At 46.1% G+C, this 18,833-nt stretch overlaps 1 protein-coding gene across 1 annotated transcript in view; it reads right to left on the reverse strand.

Moving 5' to 3' along the window:
- Window positions 1-18,833, reverse strand: part of LOC144154913 (E3 ubiquitin-protein ligase MARCHF6) — an 88,354-nt gene that overhangs the window by 55,617 nt on the left and 13,904 nt on the right. Inside the window, exons 4-10 of the mRNA XM_077686028.1 lie at window positions 17,405-17,548; window positions 14,881-14,953; window positions 14,251-14,386; window positions 9,949-10,063; window positions 8,745-8,806; window positions 6,498-6,530; window positions 2,561-2,612 (exon numbers count right to left, since the gene is read on the reverse strand). Coding sequence (XP_077542154.1) covers window positions 2,561-2,612; window positions 6,498-6,530; window positions 8,745-8,806; window positions 9,949-10,063; window positions 14,251-14,386; window positions 14,881-14,953; window positions 17,405-17,548 — 615 coding nt within the window. The remainder of the gene's footprint in view (window positions 1-2,560; window positions 2,613-6,497; window positions 6,531-8,744; window positions 8,807-9,948; window positions 10,064-14,250; window positions 14,387-14,880; window positions 14,954-17,404; window positions 17,549-18,833) is intronic.

Raw genomic sequence — 18,833 nt, forward strand, 5'->3', positions numbered from 1 at the left:
CTTTCACTGCCGACTTTTCTTATGTCTGGTCCTCACTCCCTGCCGGGTATTTTTTTCATGTTCGTTCTGTGCAAGTTCATGTTTGTTTTGTGCAAACATGCGTTCCACCTGTTGCTTCTAAAATTTATCCAACACGATCTGCGCATTTATGCGATTTTCCACCAGATGGCACGACATGCCCACAATGATTTTTTTTCACACGAGTTGACTCGGGAGTGGCAGGGAGTTAGGTAAAGAGGCAACACGAGTATACTCGGGTGTGGCAGGGGGTGGACGCGTGTGGTTGCACGAGTTATCTCGGGAGGGGCAGTGAAAGGGTTAATCAATCACTAGTTAATTGAATAACAGCATGCCTCCTTGTCAGTACGTCCTGGCGGACCCTCAAAACACGTAGCCTGAACAATCACCGTGTCCGTTACGATGGCACAGTTCTCTACACTGGTGTCTCCCTCCACGTAACCTCAGAAAGCTGTGCTGTCTCGGAGTGCAGCACTGATGCTGGAAGCAGCAGAGGCCTGCTGATGCAAGCATGATCGGTGGTGCAATATGTTTAAATTAATTGGCACAGTTGCACTCAAATTGCCAGGGCTTTTTGCGCATTGAAATACACGTGTAGTGGAGATAGGACCACAGCATCAGTTCGAAAAAAATGGAAAAACTGGCAAGATGGAAGTAATGAGAGTAGACTGTTGGCTTCGACGAAAGCCGATGTCCAGCCCACAAACAAAAATCTGAGACATCCAAGCCACCCAGAAAGGGAGCTCTACAAATCTACAAAGCATGTTGCACCTGGCGGGCATGTTCTAGTAATATGCTCTCACAAGTCTACCAGCACAAAAGAGTTTTGTTTGAGTATGCAGTGTGAACGGAGCAAGAGAATTAGTAAGTATTGCCTCTTCGAAGAAAACAAATATCACTAGTATTAGCACAGCCTTAAAAAGGGCCCCCCACAGTCAGACAGTCAAAGCATGCCCCATCCAGAGCATGCTACCTTGAGCACTGCTCCTAATGCCCCTTCATCTATCACTTTTCTTCTCATTACTGAAGTTGGAAGGGCCAACAGTGAGAGCTCATAAAGCAGAGTGACGAAGAACATTCATCCCGTAGGAACCATGCAACGTAGTTAAGAATTTAATTTTTGTCACCAAAATCAACTTTTCACAGGTCAGAAAAACACAACTACGGTATTAAAGAAAGGCTGCTGCACCCCATGCAAGGTCATGTGAAATGGTGGCAGCAACCCCATCGGCAAAAACAGCTGGCTGCACGCGTCTCACAAGTTACAAAAGAAGGAAAAAGCACACTGTCCAACGGGAGAAATATGTGCATTGCCACACCACAGTTGAGTGATATTTGGCATACACGACCCTCGCCATGAAATCCAAGGATTGGGCATGTTCATTTACTGTGTTAAAAAAAATGTGCCTCCAGGGCCGTGTAATTGCACAACTTTTCCTTGAAGAACCCCTATTACAAAAGGAAAAAAAAACATACTACAATGGTTCCTAAGCACCGTCTCTTATGCATTTCAATTCTCACAGCAACGGTCTTTTGGCACAATAAAAGCAAATATTGATTCAGCTTTTCTGCAAGGTCAGCAAACCACTGCACTCAATTTTGATAAACATGGGCACTATGAACAGGCTTTCGGGTCCATCTCTGTTCTAAAAAAGTTAAAACATACTGCAGCTACAATTTCAATAAAACTATTCACAATGATCAATATACAATGATGACAACAAAAATACTAATATTTTGTTCAGATAAACCACACGGTATTTTACACCAAAAGGGCCAAGTGGTTTATTTTGGCATTACTGCATTCGCCAATTTACAATATCCACTCAAATCTAGGTTGACCCCAGTTCTTAGCCAACCCCTGAAATTTGGAGAGCAAGAAAATTTTCCAAGATTCCCTCAAATGTAAGCCAGCCAAAATAGGCAAGGACGACAAAAGCCACAAAACTCATACAGCATTTATTAGCCACGGGCATTCACAGGTTCAACATCGTCATCGCCACTGGCTTTGTTGTTACTGACCTCCTTGTACCTGTCACCCTCACAGAGTGTGCGCTATCTGTGCCATATTCACTGCTGTTAATTGCACTTGCAAAGACAGAATTTTTTAACAAGCCTGTGGTCCAGCTACCCAAGCTGTCATTTTAGGTTTGCCTCAAGACCTCTTCAAGGTGGATGTTTCTTTCATTAATCTCAGGTTGCCACCTAGCCTGGGAGTTCGACACATTCTCTGCCGCTAGCACAGCTTTTAGTTTGAAAGCGGCACTATAATGATAGTGGTACTGATGTAATGGCATCAAGCAGGCGAACATGCAGGTGATAAGGACCACTGAGCGGACGTGATATTGTGGCCTGTCGTTTGAACATTGAATGGCAATGGCTGCAGATGTTAGTGGCTGACATCCTTCCAGCATGTTCACTACAGAATGTTTACTAGCCACGCCAGTTGCACAAGAACATTTAGCATAGAGTTTGCACAGACAAGCAGAAAACTACATAGTAGCATGCCAAGGCCACGTGAAAAATTTATACTTTTACTTACCAAAAATGATGATGAACAATGTGTTCAAAGACACAACCCAAAAGACGTGCTCCTGAAAGGAACACAAATAACAATAAATACCTACAGCAGATACAGCCACACCCTGCAATAACGAAATCCCACGACTATGAAATTCCAGCAGCAACGAAATGTTTTCAGATCCCCGGCAAACGTCGACAGAAGCCCATGTATTTCATATCTCTCGGCAACAAAATGTTTTGGGGCAGTGATCCCGCATTAACGGAATTTGCTGCAATTCCGGTCGGCGTGTTCCCTACCGATTTAAGGCTAACAGTGTCCAAAAAGTGCTCAAATGCTTTTACGAACTCAAATTGCACAAACTTCTGGCACAGCGCGCTTGTATGGCTGCCGCCATATTTGTTTACAAAAAAGATCGGGCAACAGGCGGCCGTGGAGGCAGCCTCACAGCGAAACAACCAGGTGGCGACACATGGTGACTCACAGCATGGCTTAGGCTAGGGCTAGCCCGCTAATACCACGTGGCTCTACCGCAGAGCAGCATGCATTCGTTTGTTGCGTGTGTGGCAATTGGCACGTTTGCTCCCGATAAGATGCCTCTGCCAGCCCAAAAGGGGGAGCTTTTATTGCTACAAGACAAGGCAGCCATCAATGCCCAAGTCGGTGGACCAGTTGGAGGAAGGGAGGGTAGTGCCGATGAGTTTGTAACCACATGCAGCTCACACTCTATTATTTTAAAAATCAAGGTCGGCGCTCTTTATGACGCACATGAGCAAAAACAAAACAATGACAGCTGTGGCCTTTTCGGACTTCGACAAAGCGGTGCTCACTGTTTTGTGAACAGTGTTGGAAGAACGAGGTGGACAAGCTGGACTTTTCTCTGCATGCTCAGGCATGCTCAGTGCCAAAGACCAAGGAGAAAAATGTGCACAGAAAGCAAACCCGCGGGAGGTTTTGGATGCGTTTGACACAATTCGGTCATTCTAAGGTGTGCACAATGATGACTAGCAATGAACCACTTTTTGTAGTGTGAGAGCTGCACTGTGAAGCTTCTGCAAGGCAAGGCTTGTGAAGTAATACAACTGACTTTCGGAAAAAAATATTCAGTTTGCAAGCGATTTTCCTGTCGTTTATGTTTCATTCTTGCAGCAACAAAAGCAAATTTTTTGGCTTTCCCCGGCGGTTTCGTTATTGTTGGGTTCGACTGTACTTGTTATTGAGCCACAGCTTGTTGATTTGATTTGATTGATTGTACGGTTTAACGTGCCGACGCAACGCAGGCGATGAGGCACGCCGTAGTGGAGGGCTCCGGATTAATTTTGACTACCTGGGGATCTTTAACATGCGCCGAAATCTCACACACACGGGCGTTTTTGCTTTTCGCCTCCATCAGAAAAGCGGCCACCGTGGCTGGGAATCGAACCCGCGACCTCGTGCTCAGCAGTGCAACGCTTTAGCCACTGAGCCACCGCGGCAGGTTGAGCCACAGCTTGTAAGGTGCCACAATTGTGCAGATGTAAAAGTACCTCAAGTGTGCTTACGAAAGCTACTATATTCGGGGCCAACTTTCTGTGGCAGTGCAGTCAAGGCTACGGAGTCGAACCACACCTTTTCACTGTGCACCTGGAAGCAGTTCAACAAAAATAACTGGCTGGCAGTAACCTAAGCGATTAAAAAATACATAGTTCTTTTGTTTTAGACTCGGGCTGATAATGCCACTAAATTACTAGCCAGATTATATAATACCGAGAACCTTATTTTTTAAATTTTCGGATATTTTGGTTGCGGATGTCGCTGCTGGTGTCGCAATGGTTCCCTTCCCAGGGAGGGAAAAAAAAACAAAAAAACATGGCGTCCTTGTCTACGGCTTTCGGCAGCTCTCCACTTCATTCGCCACATAGAAAGCTTTTAAAAGCTTCGGTGTCAAAACAAATGAAGCAAGTGGTTTGCAAAGTGTATGCCCAAATGAGACTGATGCAACCGGGACTCCCCGCCGTTTTCACAATCCGTTCGGTTAGCCAGTTTGCCAGCAAACGAGCATGAGTGTAAGCGTGTGTGCATGCTGCTCTTTCGGTATACCACCCCAGAGCTCTTCGATGTAGGCAGTTGCAAAACTCCGCCTCAAAAAACGACCTGCACCTGGACCCCCCCTGCTTTGGATCGTGCGTACAGTTGCGCCACTGCGGCTACCACACGCACTATCCAAAAAAACAAACTAATTATTCAAACTGACAATTTAACGTTTATTTTGTTTTAAAGGTGCATAATTTTTTATTTTTGCACTTTTATAAGTTATTCATTGCTTTCCTAACTATGGTTTTTTTTGTTGAGATTGTTTCTGCATCTGCGCAACTGCCGCGACCAATTCGGGCTTTTGCGAACACTCAAGCACAACTTAGGCCCTACCTGAAGTACTAAATTTGGAGTTATCGCTCAGTCTACATCACACTGTATGCCAAAACTAATCCAGTCTCTGATCAAGTGGCTCTAAATAATCCTTTCAAGCTTGTGTCAAGCCTTCGAAGCGAATTTTTAACTCTTTTTCTTGCCGCCGGAAGACCACAGATGACGCGCAGCAGACGACACTGTGAAGGCAACAACGCATCTTGTTGAACACATGGACGCAATTTTTTGCTACTCTCGGTTCGAATGCATAGAAAAAGTTGCGTGGTTGAACAACTTGGGCTTCTTTGGCAAAAAAATTTACGTAAGCACCCAAATACCATTTTTCGCCCAGCTCATCGAGCGGCACACCACGTTGTATAGTTTATTTTGTCACCAATAGATGGTGCCACTGTACGAGAAAATTCAAAACAGTGGACCAATCGTAGGGTCACTTTTTGATGCATGGGGCCTATGAGAAGTCTCGCAACTCCTATATCAAGTAACTCTGTACCACCCCGCACTATGTAAGTACGCTACACGTCACTGGTGCTGGCCCAGTTTTGGACTCCAGAAGAGTTTACAAATCAGTGTATACTGCCAAAACTGCAGCGCAGACAAAATTCACTTCACTTCTGAACGATACAGAATTGGGTGGTATAGTGCACGGTCGGTCCGAGTTCTCCAGTCAAATCGTTGGCATGTGTTTACAAACAAATGTAGCGTGGGGAAGGAGAGGCACTAACACGCCCGCATGCTCGATGACCGGGCTGTAGTGCACTCAAACACGCAATGCATGCGAAGAATTGAACTGTATAAAACGCGTATCTGTCACGCCAAAACCGAGACCAATTTATTGGAAACAACTTTGGCACAGTAACACAAAGCAGTTTGCTCCCCCCATAGCTTCTCTCCATTGCCACAGAAAGTTGTCCCCAAGTATAGGCAGAAACAAGTCACACGATGGAAAACCTGTTAGATGTTTGTTGCATGAAAAGGCTTTCATAAACCCCTACACAATGACGCACATCACTCACAGTTCCTATGCCCCCAAATGATAACTCCAGTGAAAAATCTCTAAAAACGTGTACGAGCAACAAACTAAATTGAAACCAGCTTCTCAATAGAAATAAGACTGAAAAATTATGATAAAAATCAAATAACAAATCTCCTGCAGTTTTTCATTGTACACTCTAAAAAGACAGTAATGTATTGTCTTTTAAACACAGCGGACCAGAACACTAAACCTATTATCTAAAAGCAGTGTGCTCTGCCCCTAGTTCTGTGTCGCCACTTGGCGTTTGCTAAAGCCACAATCAGACAGCGACTGCTGAAATCAAGTATCACTTCCTAACGGCAAGAGTGATGATTACGCATGACACTTGAGATCTGAGTGTGAGCACGGCTGCCACTACAAATATACACTTCTTTGCATAAGCACGCACACCCATTTTTTTGCTTAACGTTTCTACAACTGCAAAACCTGAAGGCCTTTTCATATGATCAGTACCTCACAAAGAATATTATTTTGGAGAGAAACATGTTCAGTTTTGCATAAAAAAGTAGAGGTACTTACCAAGAACACAAGAGATCCATCCAATCCAAGCAGCTGTCAAAAAACACAAAAAAGGGCTCAATTTCAGCTGATAGTTCAGTTCAGTGCACAACAAAAAGCAGGACTGCACAATTCTCAAAGTACCCAACTTCAGTGAAAGGTGAACATTACGTATGCGAATGACAAAATGTTCTTGGAGGCAAGAGTATATGAAGGACTTATGGCAAAAAAATTGTAGCTTGTGGTTTGGCACATACATAGTGAAAATGTAGCGTCAAACTAATTACGGCCCCAACTGAAGATTTTTGACATCTGGCCCTTGTTGGAGCTTCATAGATGGTCAACTCATTAGCAGCTGCAGAGTGAGCACTTGGTACGGTACACTTGTTAGGGCATGTTCAGGAGGCACAGAGGGACAACACACTACAATGACTCCCAGCATGCCCACTGGACCTGCCACTGAAGGAAGTGGTGGCTATCCAGATCAAAATTTGGATTGGCATCAATCGACCCCTGCAAGGACAAGGCCTTCAAGTGCACTATACCAGCTTGTTCTGGTCGTTCAACTGACGAAGTACCGAGGAAAGAATCAGCAATATTTCCCCAAAAGAACTTTCAATATGATAAGAGCACACATTCGAAAGACACCCCAAGGCGGCCACATATTTGTTCACCTGTGTTTTCATGAAACTGGCACAGTCAGATGAAATTCTGTTTTGTGTCTTATATACCAGTAAAGGCCTCTTTAGGACAAACTGCCTCTTGACAGTAACCTTCTGTTCCCATGTAAGTAGTACAAGCATGGCACTTCCGGTGTGATGCAAAATGTAATTACCTACACAAGGCCACAGGCTGCGCCCCGCACATCAACCGACCTAGAAGATACCACACCACCTTCATTTACAAAAACAACGCGTAAAATTGATCCGAGGAAACAATTTTACAAGCAAATGGCAAGAAGCTGTTAGAACCACTGGGGGTCGAACCCAGCCTGTCGGAACCCGCAACTCCACCACGAGGCCAGAGAGGTGGAATGGCGGGCTCCTTGGTGCAGTCACTGAAGAGAATAGTAGCAAGTGTGCTCGCAGTGAACTAGTATATGGCACTAGGTTATAGTTAAAGTGCCTGGCTTGTACCCCAGAGAGAACAGAATGTCACGTCATAAAAAGGGAAAGATAGGTGTTAGTTCCATGAAAATGCCGGCAAGTTGGGTGGCATGATGGTGCTCGAAAGAAGATGTCCCACCATACTTCTGTAACTCGCCAGAGATGGTGACTTGAAAACCAGTAGGACTGCCACGACAAAGACAGTGCTCAACAACCAAGGGCCACTATGTCCAAGCAGACAGCCAAGATCGATTCAGTAGTGTTTACAGGGGAGGGCACTTGCGTCCTATCGCACGCATCATTCGGGAAGAAGCTTCCAGACCTATTGTGCAGCTGGTGCAAGTAGTTCAAAAATATTGCGGAATGTTGTGCCTCTTGGTGCACAGATCACCTACTAGGGTTTGTCATGAATTGTAACAACCATCTTGAAGAGTTAGGATGTACAATTTTCTCAGCATGCAAATACAGTCCAACCAAATAATAACCATACCGGTTACAACAATAAGCCCTCAAGCACCATCAACTTCCCTGAATGCTTTTAGGTGCAATTAACTGCTGATTAAAATAGCCATTTCCTCATTAGCGGCGCTAACAACCGAGCCTGGAAGTATCAGCCAGTTTTTGGAGACCTGCGAGAGATCACGCACATGATGGTCTACACGGTCGTACAATTAATTAGTCTGCATGGTCGTACAATTACGTTTCGGTTTTGTTAAATACTGGGTAAATACCGCCAAATACTTTTAAAATTTTTTTTTCCACCCAAACCAATTAGTGCAATTGTCAGTTATAACAATAACTCTTGGTGGCACTTAAAACTGCACAGCATTGTTTTAAGCAGGTTAGACTGCATACCATCTTTTCTTTTTTCTTTACTACAAAAACACTGCAATAGACAGCAAGAAAATATGCAAATATAAGTAATTTGCATCAAGCCATAGATCAAGTCTCTGTCCCTCCGACCTTCAATAATTAAAAGCTAAAATTTCATATCCTCTATACTGAACCAACTAACGACACCCCAATATAAAGGCAGTTATCCGAACCTACTTACTGTTTTTATTTATGCGCGACAGCAGCCTCAGAACAGATAAAGAACCTTTAGAGCCCCACCCCACACAAAGCAATAATATATAACAGTAATGAAGAAATCATCACTCACCCTCTCCCAGGTAAGCTCCTCAGCTGCCCTATCCCACTCGATTGGGTTCCAGTTGATGTCATCTGTCCACACAGATGAAAAAAAAAACATTCAGCAACCCATTCGGCTGTTATGACAACATATGGCAGGGGAAGCTGAAGGGCTACCAATGCAGCCTCACTGTTTCAATTTATTAGTTTTTTTTAGAGCAATGTGTAAGAAATGTTTAATTCCAATCTAATGTACTAGAATGATGATCACTGAAAAACTGCATAGCACATAAACAAGAGACTTATTCTTTTCCCATACATTTTGCATGCCACAATGAGATACCAACAGCCAACACTCGCTGGCCATGTTTGCCTTTTTTGCACACAAACACTTGCACACGTGTTGAGAAGAGCTCACTAGAAGACAGTAAAGTAAAATAGAATCGTGGACCCACCCCAATCATTTTCAAGCTTATAGACCACTAAAAAATTGTTCACATCCAAGCCCAATGCATACAACAGCGGCACATGACTTTATTCCCTTCCCTAGTTACTTCGCTACTGCATACTAAATGTGGCACCGGAACATTACTGGATTCACAGTGCAAGCTTAAAATTTGGTGGAATCAGTGATATTCAAGCCACGGGAAACATCTGTTGAACATTTCATGTGCTAAGGTTAGCTGAGCCAACTCTTACTTGCAGTATCCAAGTCCTTGCATAGTCCCACATTACTGACTAGAAAAACACCTTGGCCATTAAGACACAAAGGCTTTAAAATTAAAACTGAACAACTGAAACATTTCAGTTTCCAATTAGGCCAAAGCTTCAGACCTAGGGCCTCACACTCCAGAGGCCCTGGATTCGAATCCCCATGAAACCCAAATGTACACAATTTACTTTTATTCTCCTTGCACCATTAGCCATTTTGTGCGCCGTTTCTAGCCAGTGCCGGATGCTGGGTTTTCGACCTACCATGCAGCACCGTGGCAATGCGAGCCACTGAACAACTAAGTTGAACCGGCTGTTCTTTCAACAAGCATCAGTCCCAGCTTGAATGAAGCACAATTCTTGCAGGCGGCACAGTATGCCAATTTTCTGGACATGAGCAGACAGCTGCTGCTGCCAAAAAGCTTGGCTGGACCTGTTAAGCTCAACGGTACCTGCCCCATCGTTTTGACAAGCTGTGGAGTTGGAGGTAGCCCCACACACTTTCTTCCCCCCTGGGAGCTCACCCTGGGCCACATGGTCGTCCGGCTGAACGGGAGGCTCCTCTGCGTGATGGGGCACGGGCCCCAAGGGCGGGCCAGGAACCTCCCCAGGGTCAGCCTCTGCTAGGCCCTCCAGGTGCTGCCCAGGAGAAGAACGAGAGCATCTCACCAACACTCCCATCCCTCCGAGGCTTGGCACAAGCGATGCTCCTCCCCGATTCCGTTTTGCGACTCATTACCCCAAGGCCCTGCCTGCTCCCCCAAAGTCCAAAGTTACCAAAGTACATGACTGGCACAACGCCTGGTCCCGGCACTCAGGTGTTTCAGCTGAAGGAAGCAGCTGGGGAGACAAAAAGTACTAATTAAACCATAAATACCAATACGACAAGCCAATAAACCCGTAGTGTCGATGAGAATCCTTAACTTTTCACTGCACTATAATGTGGAACTTTATCTCCGCGATAATTTCCGTTTCAGCGATCGGTGACCGAGACATCTGCCATGGCCTGTTTTGATTCTTCCGCACAGGTAGCGCCATCATTCGGCCGCTGGCCGCACCAAGCGGCGTGGTGCCGGGTCGGCGCATTGAACCTCCGCGGCCAGTCAGCATAGGCAAGCATCGCGGCAGATATCTGATCACCACTTTTGAAATCAGCCCTTATAACAGTCCCTCGCACAATTTTTCACCACACTAGCATCTACTTTCTCGCATGTGGAACTTCTTTTTCGCGATCAGATTGATTTGAAAGATGTGGGGACCCTTGTTTCCCTACGCCTCGCCTGCACATGTTTTCGCGAGCTGGGAGCCGCCATTTTGGGCAGCCGGCGCGTCACGTCAGTCATGACCTCTTCGTGACCCCGTGCGCGCGCCAAACCGGCTCGCCGCGAACGTGTGCGCGAGGGCGCGGGGGAAAGAAGACCAGGTTGCCACCTTCCTTCGCGCCACCCTCTCCCCGACCTGGGGAAGACCTCCTCTCCCCTCCGAGCTGACCTGCGGGACGAACGAGCGCTCCGCCGGGAGTCGACTGGGCGATTTGGTCGGAGTCGGTTGGCTCGGCAGTGCCTACGCCGAATGCCCCGATGACGGTGAACCCAGTTGGCTCCACGGACTCTGCCGAGAGATTCTGCCCTGATCGGTCGCCACGGGATGCCTCCCCTGCTCCCGCGGCCGTGATGACAGATATCGAGGTCTGAGCCCAGCGGCTTGAGCGAGCGACAGGAGCCACTGTCTCCCCGCGAGCGATAGTCGTGTTGTCTGGTATATGCCCTGTATCTGCCAGGCAATAAAGCCTCACTTTGGATTGCCGGAGCCTGTCTACTGCATGTGAGTACCCGAACCCGTGCGTGAGTCTTCGGATTCCGCAGGGCTAGTGTACGGCGCGTAGCGTTCTCTAGCGAAGCTAGACGGGGTCCTCTGCTATCCCGTACGTTAGCCCACAAAGAATGGCGACAAGCTGTTGCTACCGTGGTCTGCACCAGTTCGAGCCACTTTGTGGGCTGTGCGGGCAGGCGCTGCCGGCGTGTGCGTGGACCGTTTCCAAGGGCAGTAAACGCTTCACCATTTCCTGCTGTACCCATTTCTTGCGAACGACGCGCGAAATGTGCGAATTTAGCTCAGCGATCGTCGAAGTTGATCGGGTGGATCGGGGAACGAGCCGCAGGTTTCGCTTCAGCCACGCAACTTGACGGCCACCGGAAACTGGTAACGCCGGAAATGCGACCCCACGACTCCCAGATACGACACAGGGCGGTGCTAGTCGCCAATGTGCATGCATGTAAACGCAAACGCGTCGCATTTGCCCGATTCGACGAACCAATGCGATACGCTGCTGTCGCATTCATGTAAACACGCTTATTGACAACCACCATGCAAATAATGATCCTGGCCCACCCGCAGCGTTTCCTCAGACAGCCAATCACAGGCTGTTCGCAAGTTTAAAAGAGGCCATGTTGTGTTTGCGGCATTTGGGCTGTACAGGCTTTTGTCCACAGAGGTGCTGTGATGGCTAGCATGAAGTGGCAGAAGGTGCCTTTTGCTGTGAAGGCAGCAATCATAAATCGAGTCGAACGCAGTGAGAAGACTGACAAACCCCGCAGTGCACAAGATTCCGAGGAGCACCCTCAGCACAATCTTGAAGAAGAAGGCATAGATTATTTGCGTCGGCAGGGAGCTAGATTGACCTGCTCAAGGTAGGTACCGGGCAGATATTACAAAAGAAATTGCCCAAGACATCTTCACACGTGCTGGCTATTGCGCGCCGATGATGCCTTTCAAAATCCTGACGAGTGCAACAAAGCCACTGCCAGTGTTGCCAAAATGTGGAACGAGGTGTCAGGATTTCCGGATATCATGGCTGGATCAATGGTTGGCAAGTTTTTGAGTGGGGGTGATGGTGTCGTGACGATGAGAGGCTTTAGAAACTAAGATTACATTACTGACATCGTACCAAGTGCAAGTGAAAGCAGGCACAACAAGGGAAGCAACAAGGCACAACAAGGGAAGCAACAATGATCCTTTGCCTGCATCCTCCAAGGTGATTGATGCCCTTGCAATAGCCTGGCGCTTCTGCACAAATGTGGAAGGTGGCACTTTAGACGTGCAAAAGTGCGTACCGTCACAGGCAGCGAAGGTGCTCAAGTGGGAGAAGATACAGAACTATTTCATGCCAAAGCAGGGCAGTTTCATGAATAAAATGTTTTCCTGAGTGGTATGTGCTTTTATGACGTCCAATTCTTAAGCATGCTTATACGAACAATGCCCTATAATGAACTGATGGGTGCTTTTTGCAAGTTCAATATAACGGCTTGACTGTAAATACAGTTGTGTGTCAAAACACTGCCCCACCTGCACCTCCCCACTGGTAAAGTTGATGGTCAAATTGACGCTCTGTGGCGGGTTAATGGTTTGACAGGTATTTAAAGACCAAAACTAGGTGCAGTGGCCCAAGAATGCTAATCACATTAAAAATCAACCCACATCTGGGGATGGAGCTCTCGGCAGAAACATGGACCTCACACACTCCAGCTCTGTGATTTGCCTGCCTGTGCAAACCTCACACTGTCGCTAGAACATGCCTGGCTATGAGCCCCCTTATTGAAGGGGCAATCTTATTACAGTAAACATGCCAAGAGGCCTGCTTACTCTATTAGAAGCTTAGCACCTTAGAATTCTCTATTCAAGTCTGTAATCTCCTCTGCCAGAGCCAAAGGCTTTCCAGTCCTAGTGAAGTCAATCTGCAAAGCTTCTGCTCTTATCAACCAAAGGTCAGACATTAAAGCAGAAGCTTATATTTTGCAGACAGGATTTGCTATGCCTTAGAAAAAGGAGGTCACCTTTCTACGGCATAGCAGCTGCCTGCAAAGAATTACATACTGATTGTGTACTTTTAAAAACATGGCTCTTTGCTGTATTTTTGTGATGGCAGATGACAGGTGCTTTCACTTATGCAAGTGCTAAAGAAACTCAAAATCTTGATGTCTACTGAAAGGTGCACATTCACAGCACACTGCATTTATTATGCAAGTAAACATTCCATTTCACACTTCCACTGAATGGTGTAATAGCACTACTTTTCCAGAATAGCCAGCAGACTGCTTTAAACAGTTTAGAAATGACTAACCAAAACAGTGCAGCCATGCCCCTAGAATGGCTACCTGGCACATTCTAGAAGCTGGAAACTCGTGTCATGTGGTCAGTCACCCGGTCTTGGATTCTTCCTTAAATGTCTACAGTTCTGGAACTTCCGTCCAGGGACCCATGTTCTTCCTCACCACATGGCCAGCTGACGCCAAGAGGTAAGCCACACGAACTACACAACTTTGTGTGCCTGCTGCGGTTCCTGGACTGCTGTTCTGAGCTCACCTTGCCAGCACCACGAAGCTATCCTCGTTGATGCTCTCAGCCAATCGCCCACTTAGGCCCCACATAGCCACTTGTCCATCCCAGTCATCACAAGCTAACTGAGCAGCTGTTTCTTCACAGGGTAAGCCGAACCTCTACTCTAAGTAAACCTTTAAGTAAACCCCCAGAGACTGGCTTTAGGAGCTCTGCACTCGCCTGCACTTACATCCAGTCAGCAATCACCGAATGAGAAAACAGTGCTGCAGGCGAAGGCGGGTAAAAATTGTGTGCCCTCCCATACCAGAGGCTGCGCAAAACTCTCATGGGCCGAGCTGCACACAGTGTACCCTGCAAGACTTCAGACCTCACTGTTTCTGTGAAGTCACAGGCACAAAAACAAAAAGAACAGTGGCACTTTTCACGACCCCCCGAGGAGAAGCAGGGCAGGGGTGCGGCAAAAGCGAAACGGCCACTGCACCACCCACCTGCGGGTCCTGCTCGAGCCAGTCGGGGCCCTCGCCATGAATAACCTGTTCTCGCAGCCACACCAGGCTGATGAAGGCACACAGTGTGCAGGTGACGATGCAGCAGCCATACAGGCTGTCCGACAGCAAGTTCTCCCTGCACACACGCACACGCACAAATGGCTTTCAGCAACACACAACCCCGCTAAACACTGGGTCAAAAGTTGAGCGAGAAATAGGAAGAATAGGTGCAGTACACAAGAGGAAAAATTCAACTCCAGGAACAGAGTGAGCAACTTGTTGAAACAGCACACTGCTCCTATACAGAGTGATTCGTTTTAACACGTCACCAAGTTTTAAAAGAAAGGTACAGCAGTAGCATAAATGCCATTTTTACAGGTATGGTAGTAAGCTGTTCCATGAGCTTTGGCCATCATCGGCACACAGGTGGCAGGTGCTTAAAGTTCAGCACTTTGTTGTTGAGAAGCCCTAATAGGAGATGACACCACCTAAGCATAATAATAAAAAAATTGAACCAGTCTTTAACAGCGGTCAACAATGGCGGTACTAATATTATTTTTTAAGCACTGCATGCCAACGTGCAGCTCTCTCCCAGTCTCCTAGTGCCAGAAAGGATAAGCAGGAACTTACGTGGAAAGCATGTCCAAGGGCAGCGTCAGGAGAGAGCTCACAGACCCAGTAAAAAGGCATCGGTAGATGCGACCTGCAGTACACGAGTTCACCGAATCAAAAAATTATTAACACAACGGTTCTCTCACTGCAAAAAATTTGTGCTGCTGAGCACGAGGTCGCGGGTTCGATTCCCGGCCGCGGCGGCCGCTTTTCTGATGGAGGCAAAAAGCAAAAACGCCCGCATGTACGAGATTTCGGCGCACGTTAAAGATCCCCAGGTGGTCAAAATTAATCCGGAGCCCTCCACTACGGCGCGCCTCGTCGCCTGCGTTGCGTCGGCGCGTTAAACCCTAAATCCTACAATTAAACCCTGCAAAAAATATTGAGAGCTACTGTAGGTGTTACCGAATTTTGATGTTTACTTCAGCCTTGCTGCGAAGCACTATACTGCAAAGCTCTTGCACCCCAGAGGTTGAGGTTATTCAGTGATGCTTTGATAATTGAAATGGCAGACATGCACTACAACCGTACAAAAATTCTACAAAATAAATAACTTCAACGCAACACTCACACATCACATCCAAAGCACAAGGCACAGTACAGAACAATGCAATAGTAAGCATAACTCACAACTACACATAGTGCACCGTAGTAATTTAATCCTTGTGCTGGCGACCCCGTCACAACAAGCAACACTGCCCCGCATCGCTCTGTTTCGGACTAGTCAATGCCCATTTCCTGCTACTGGGATGCTCAGCAAGAACAGATCACTGGCCAGGAGCACAGAGTAACTCACAAAATATACCACCAAGGAGGAACCTGTCAGTGTCGACGCAATTACTTTCGAGGCTGTCTGTGATACCATGGTAATTATGCAAAGAGCAAAGATTTGCATTAGCTTCATAATTGGCTTGGCTTAGTACGTTTTAGACATAAAAATACACCAAGCACCACAAAAAACTATAAAAATGTGTTTGTTTACATTGACAAGAAATAAAAACACACTGTAGCAGCATGAAAATTAAATAAAGTGTACTTCCTTTGTGAACATTTTTCCTTTGTGATTTCTTTGTGGCCGTTACCGTGAACTTTGACAAAAATATAAATAGTAATTTTTAACCATTTCACCACTATTTTAAAATAAATTGTTCAGGTACACATAGTTTTTAGGGTACGATACCAATTCAACATCAGTAAAAGAATAACTGTGCATTGGTAAACTTGGTGACAAATCCAATTGCTTTCTTATGTATACAAAAGCAAATTTTAAAGACTTTTTGGATAATTTATTCTTTCGAAACAAGGAAATGATTAAAAATTAGTACATGGATTTTTAGAGAAGTTCTTAGTGATGGTTGACTTGGTCTGCCAGAACTGTAGACTAATCACAAACAAAAAACGAACCCATAATACGCCTCAAAATATTTACTAACTAAATAGATTTATTCAATATTCCTGTTCTTCCATGTTTTTACTCCCCATCAATGTAAGCAAGCACTTTTCTCTTCATCTTTGCTGCCCTTGGCATTTTTTCGCAGCTACTGGAATGCAAGCCCAGACAATGACTACACAAATGTTTAATCTTCCCATAATTCCCATGTTGGCGTGCAATGGAAGTGCCAGCTTTCTTCCCATAAATCTTTGCAAGAGATTCGATGGCTGTGGGGGCTGAAAGACATACAGCACAACAAAGTTCCACCAAGTTACATATTGACTGGCTCCATTCTTGCAGCAGCTTGAAAAACTCCCGACCTAATTGGAAATTTTGCTGACCTGGCTGGAAAGTTCGCTCTTACCACTGCGATTCAGAGGAACGAATTTTAAGGCTACTGCAGCATCAACTGCATGGCAAAACAGAATTCGCAGCACACAAGACAGGTTTAACCCTTTGCGTGCCCCAGATGCATCTCATTTGGCGAGGCACTACGTGCAAAATTTGCTGCGAAGTGAGAGATGCTGAAAACTTTCCTCAAAGTTTCCTGAATAGTTTTTATTAGCAATAACCCATTTCTTTCATCTCTCTCGATATCTGTGTATGTGTCTGTCGTGTGTGATTGCGTGTGTAGTTCTCTAAAGTTCCAAATGTCATGGTGTGTCCCCAATAACTGGATTCCCGTTGCAGAACTTCAGACGGGAGACGACAGCGCACCCACTTATGAGGCTTTACACATGGCATCATGCGGTGGCTCTGATTGCGGTTGCAGAGGTGCGCACTTCATATGGAAAAAGCGAAAGCACTTTTTTAAATGAAATGGACAAATGGTGCTTCATGCAGCATTTCATTTTTGCCACAATACTGAAGCCAATACTGACAGTAAATGTTGCAAATGAATAGATGCTCTGAATATCTTTAAAATTTCCATATTTTCCCCAAACTTAAACACGGCACCGAGACATTGCACAAGAAACGTTACCTCTAAACAATGGAGCACGAAATCCGAAGATTGTGACTGTTTTCCCCCCAAGAGAATTCGGCCAAAAAAGCGCTACAGTTGGCCAGTATGTGATCCTGCCAGCCAAAACGGTGTGGAGAGGAACTCACAGGCTGTGAGGGGCACGATGCCCAGCCACGCAAAGGCCACCACGGTGTAATGCAGCCAGTAGCGGATGGCCGTGCCCAGGCTGCTCAGCAGGCCGCTCACTATGTCCCGGATTGGCAGCCGCTTGGGCATGTCGGGGGAGTAGACTGGCCACGGGCAGGAGCAGGAGGGAGCAGAGAGTGAGTCAGGCTATCCCCAATCCCCTATCAGCTATCACCCCAGCCCCGCATCAAATTTATGGAGGGGGCAACATTATTGGAAATCTTGGCATCATCTGCAGCCCATTTTGGGGCCACAGGCTTTTTCCGGAACATTTGCAAAAAAAGAAAAAGAAAGAAAGAAAGAAAGAAACGAAAGAGAATGCTTCTGCTAGGGGGAAAAAAAAACTAAGAATGCAAAATTAAATCCTACTAACCATGTTACGCTAACAGTAATTCAGGCACAGGATGAAGTGCACAATACATCCAAACCCTCAAATCTCCCTTCACCCCTACTATGCAGGCAAGAAAGTATACTTTGTCAATGTGCACAACCAGTGCTGTTACCAGTTACACGATGGAATAAAGATGCACAGTCGTCACGCACTGCTCAGTCGTCACGCACAGCCGTCACGCAGTTCCTGCAGGGGCCCTCTACCAAATACTTCATTGGCTTACGGCTGACCACCAAACTGTGTACCCCAATTCTACAAAGTTCAGTAAGTTTTCCACCCTTTGAAACAGTGGCCAACAGATACCTGGTACCAAAGCTCCAACATTTCCTAGCTCTGCCAGGAGCATACATAGCTTGTCAACCAAACCCAAAATGGAAAAGGTGCTCATTACGGACCAAATGCATAAATCAGTTTCAGCTCCTTTCAACAAACAAATGTTGAGTTCTGGCTTACAAATGTACAAGCACAGCCTGCGATATCAGTGCTTTTAGCGCGGCTCACTTGTGAGAAAAACTTATCATTACAAATTCGCACAAGGTATGCTATCGGCTTCTCTTAGCCAGTACAGGATGCCTATTATCCTGGCCTGAGGCAAGTCATACGATTTAATAATATCACTGTGCACCCACACACACATCCACATGCACTTATGCCAACTGCTTTTGAAGGCAAGTTGCGCTTGTTGTGAACACACAGACATACACGGGAAAAAACGTACGTCTCTGTGTTCACAACAAGCGCAACTTGCCTTCAAAAGCATGTCACACCAACTAGCCCGACATCAAGCTTTACTGAACTTTATGCCAACTGTCCTGTTTTACTAGAAAGTATAAGCCCAATAGAGCTAAACTCAGCCCTCCCACTTAACTCTACACCAGGGGTCGGCAACCTTTTGAGGTGGAGGGCTGAATTGTATGAAGCCAAGACAGCGGAGGGCCCGACAGCAAATCGGGTAGGGGAAAAGGGGCTTTACAGGCAAAGAGAACGAAATTCATCGA

Source organism: Haemaphysalis longicornis, unplaced genomic scaffold (assembly GCF_048455015.1).
Source record: "Haemaphysalis longicornis isolate Haplotype H1 unplaced genomic scaffold, Haemaphysalis longicornis Haplotype H1 scaffold_1, whole genome shotgun sequence".
NCBI lineage: Eukaryota > Metazoa > Arthropoda > Arachnida > Ixodida > Ixodidae > Haemaphysalis > Haemaphysalis longicornis.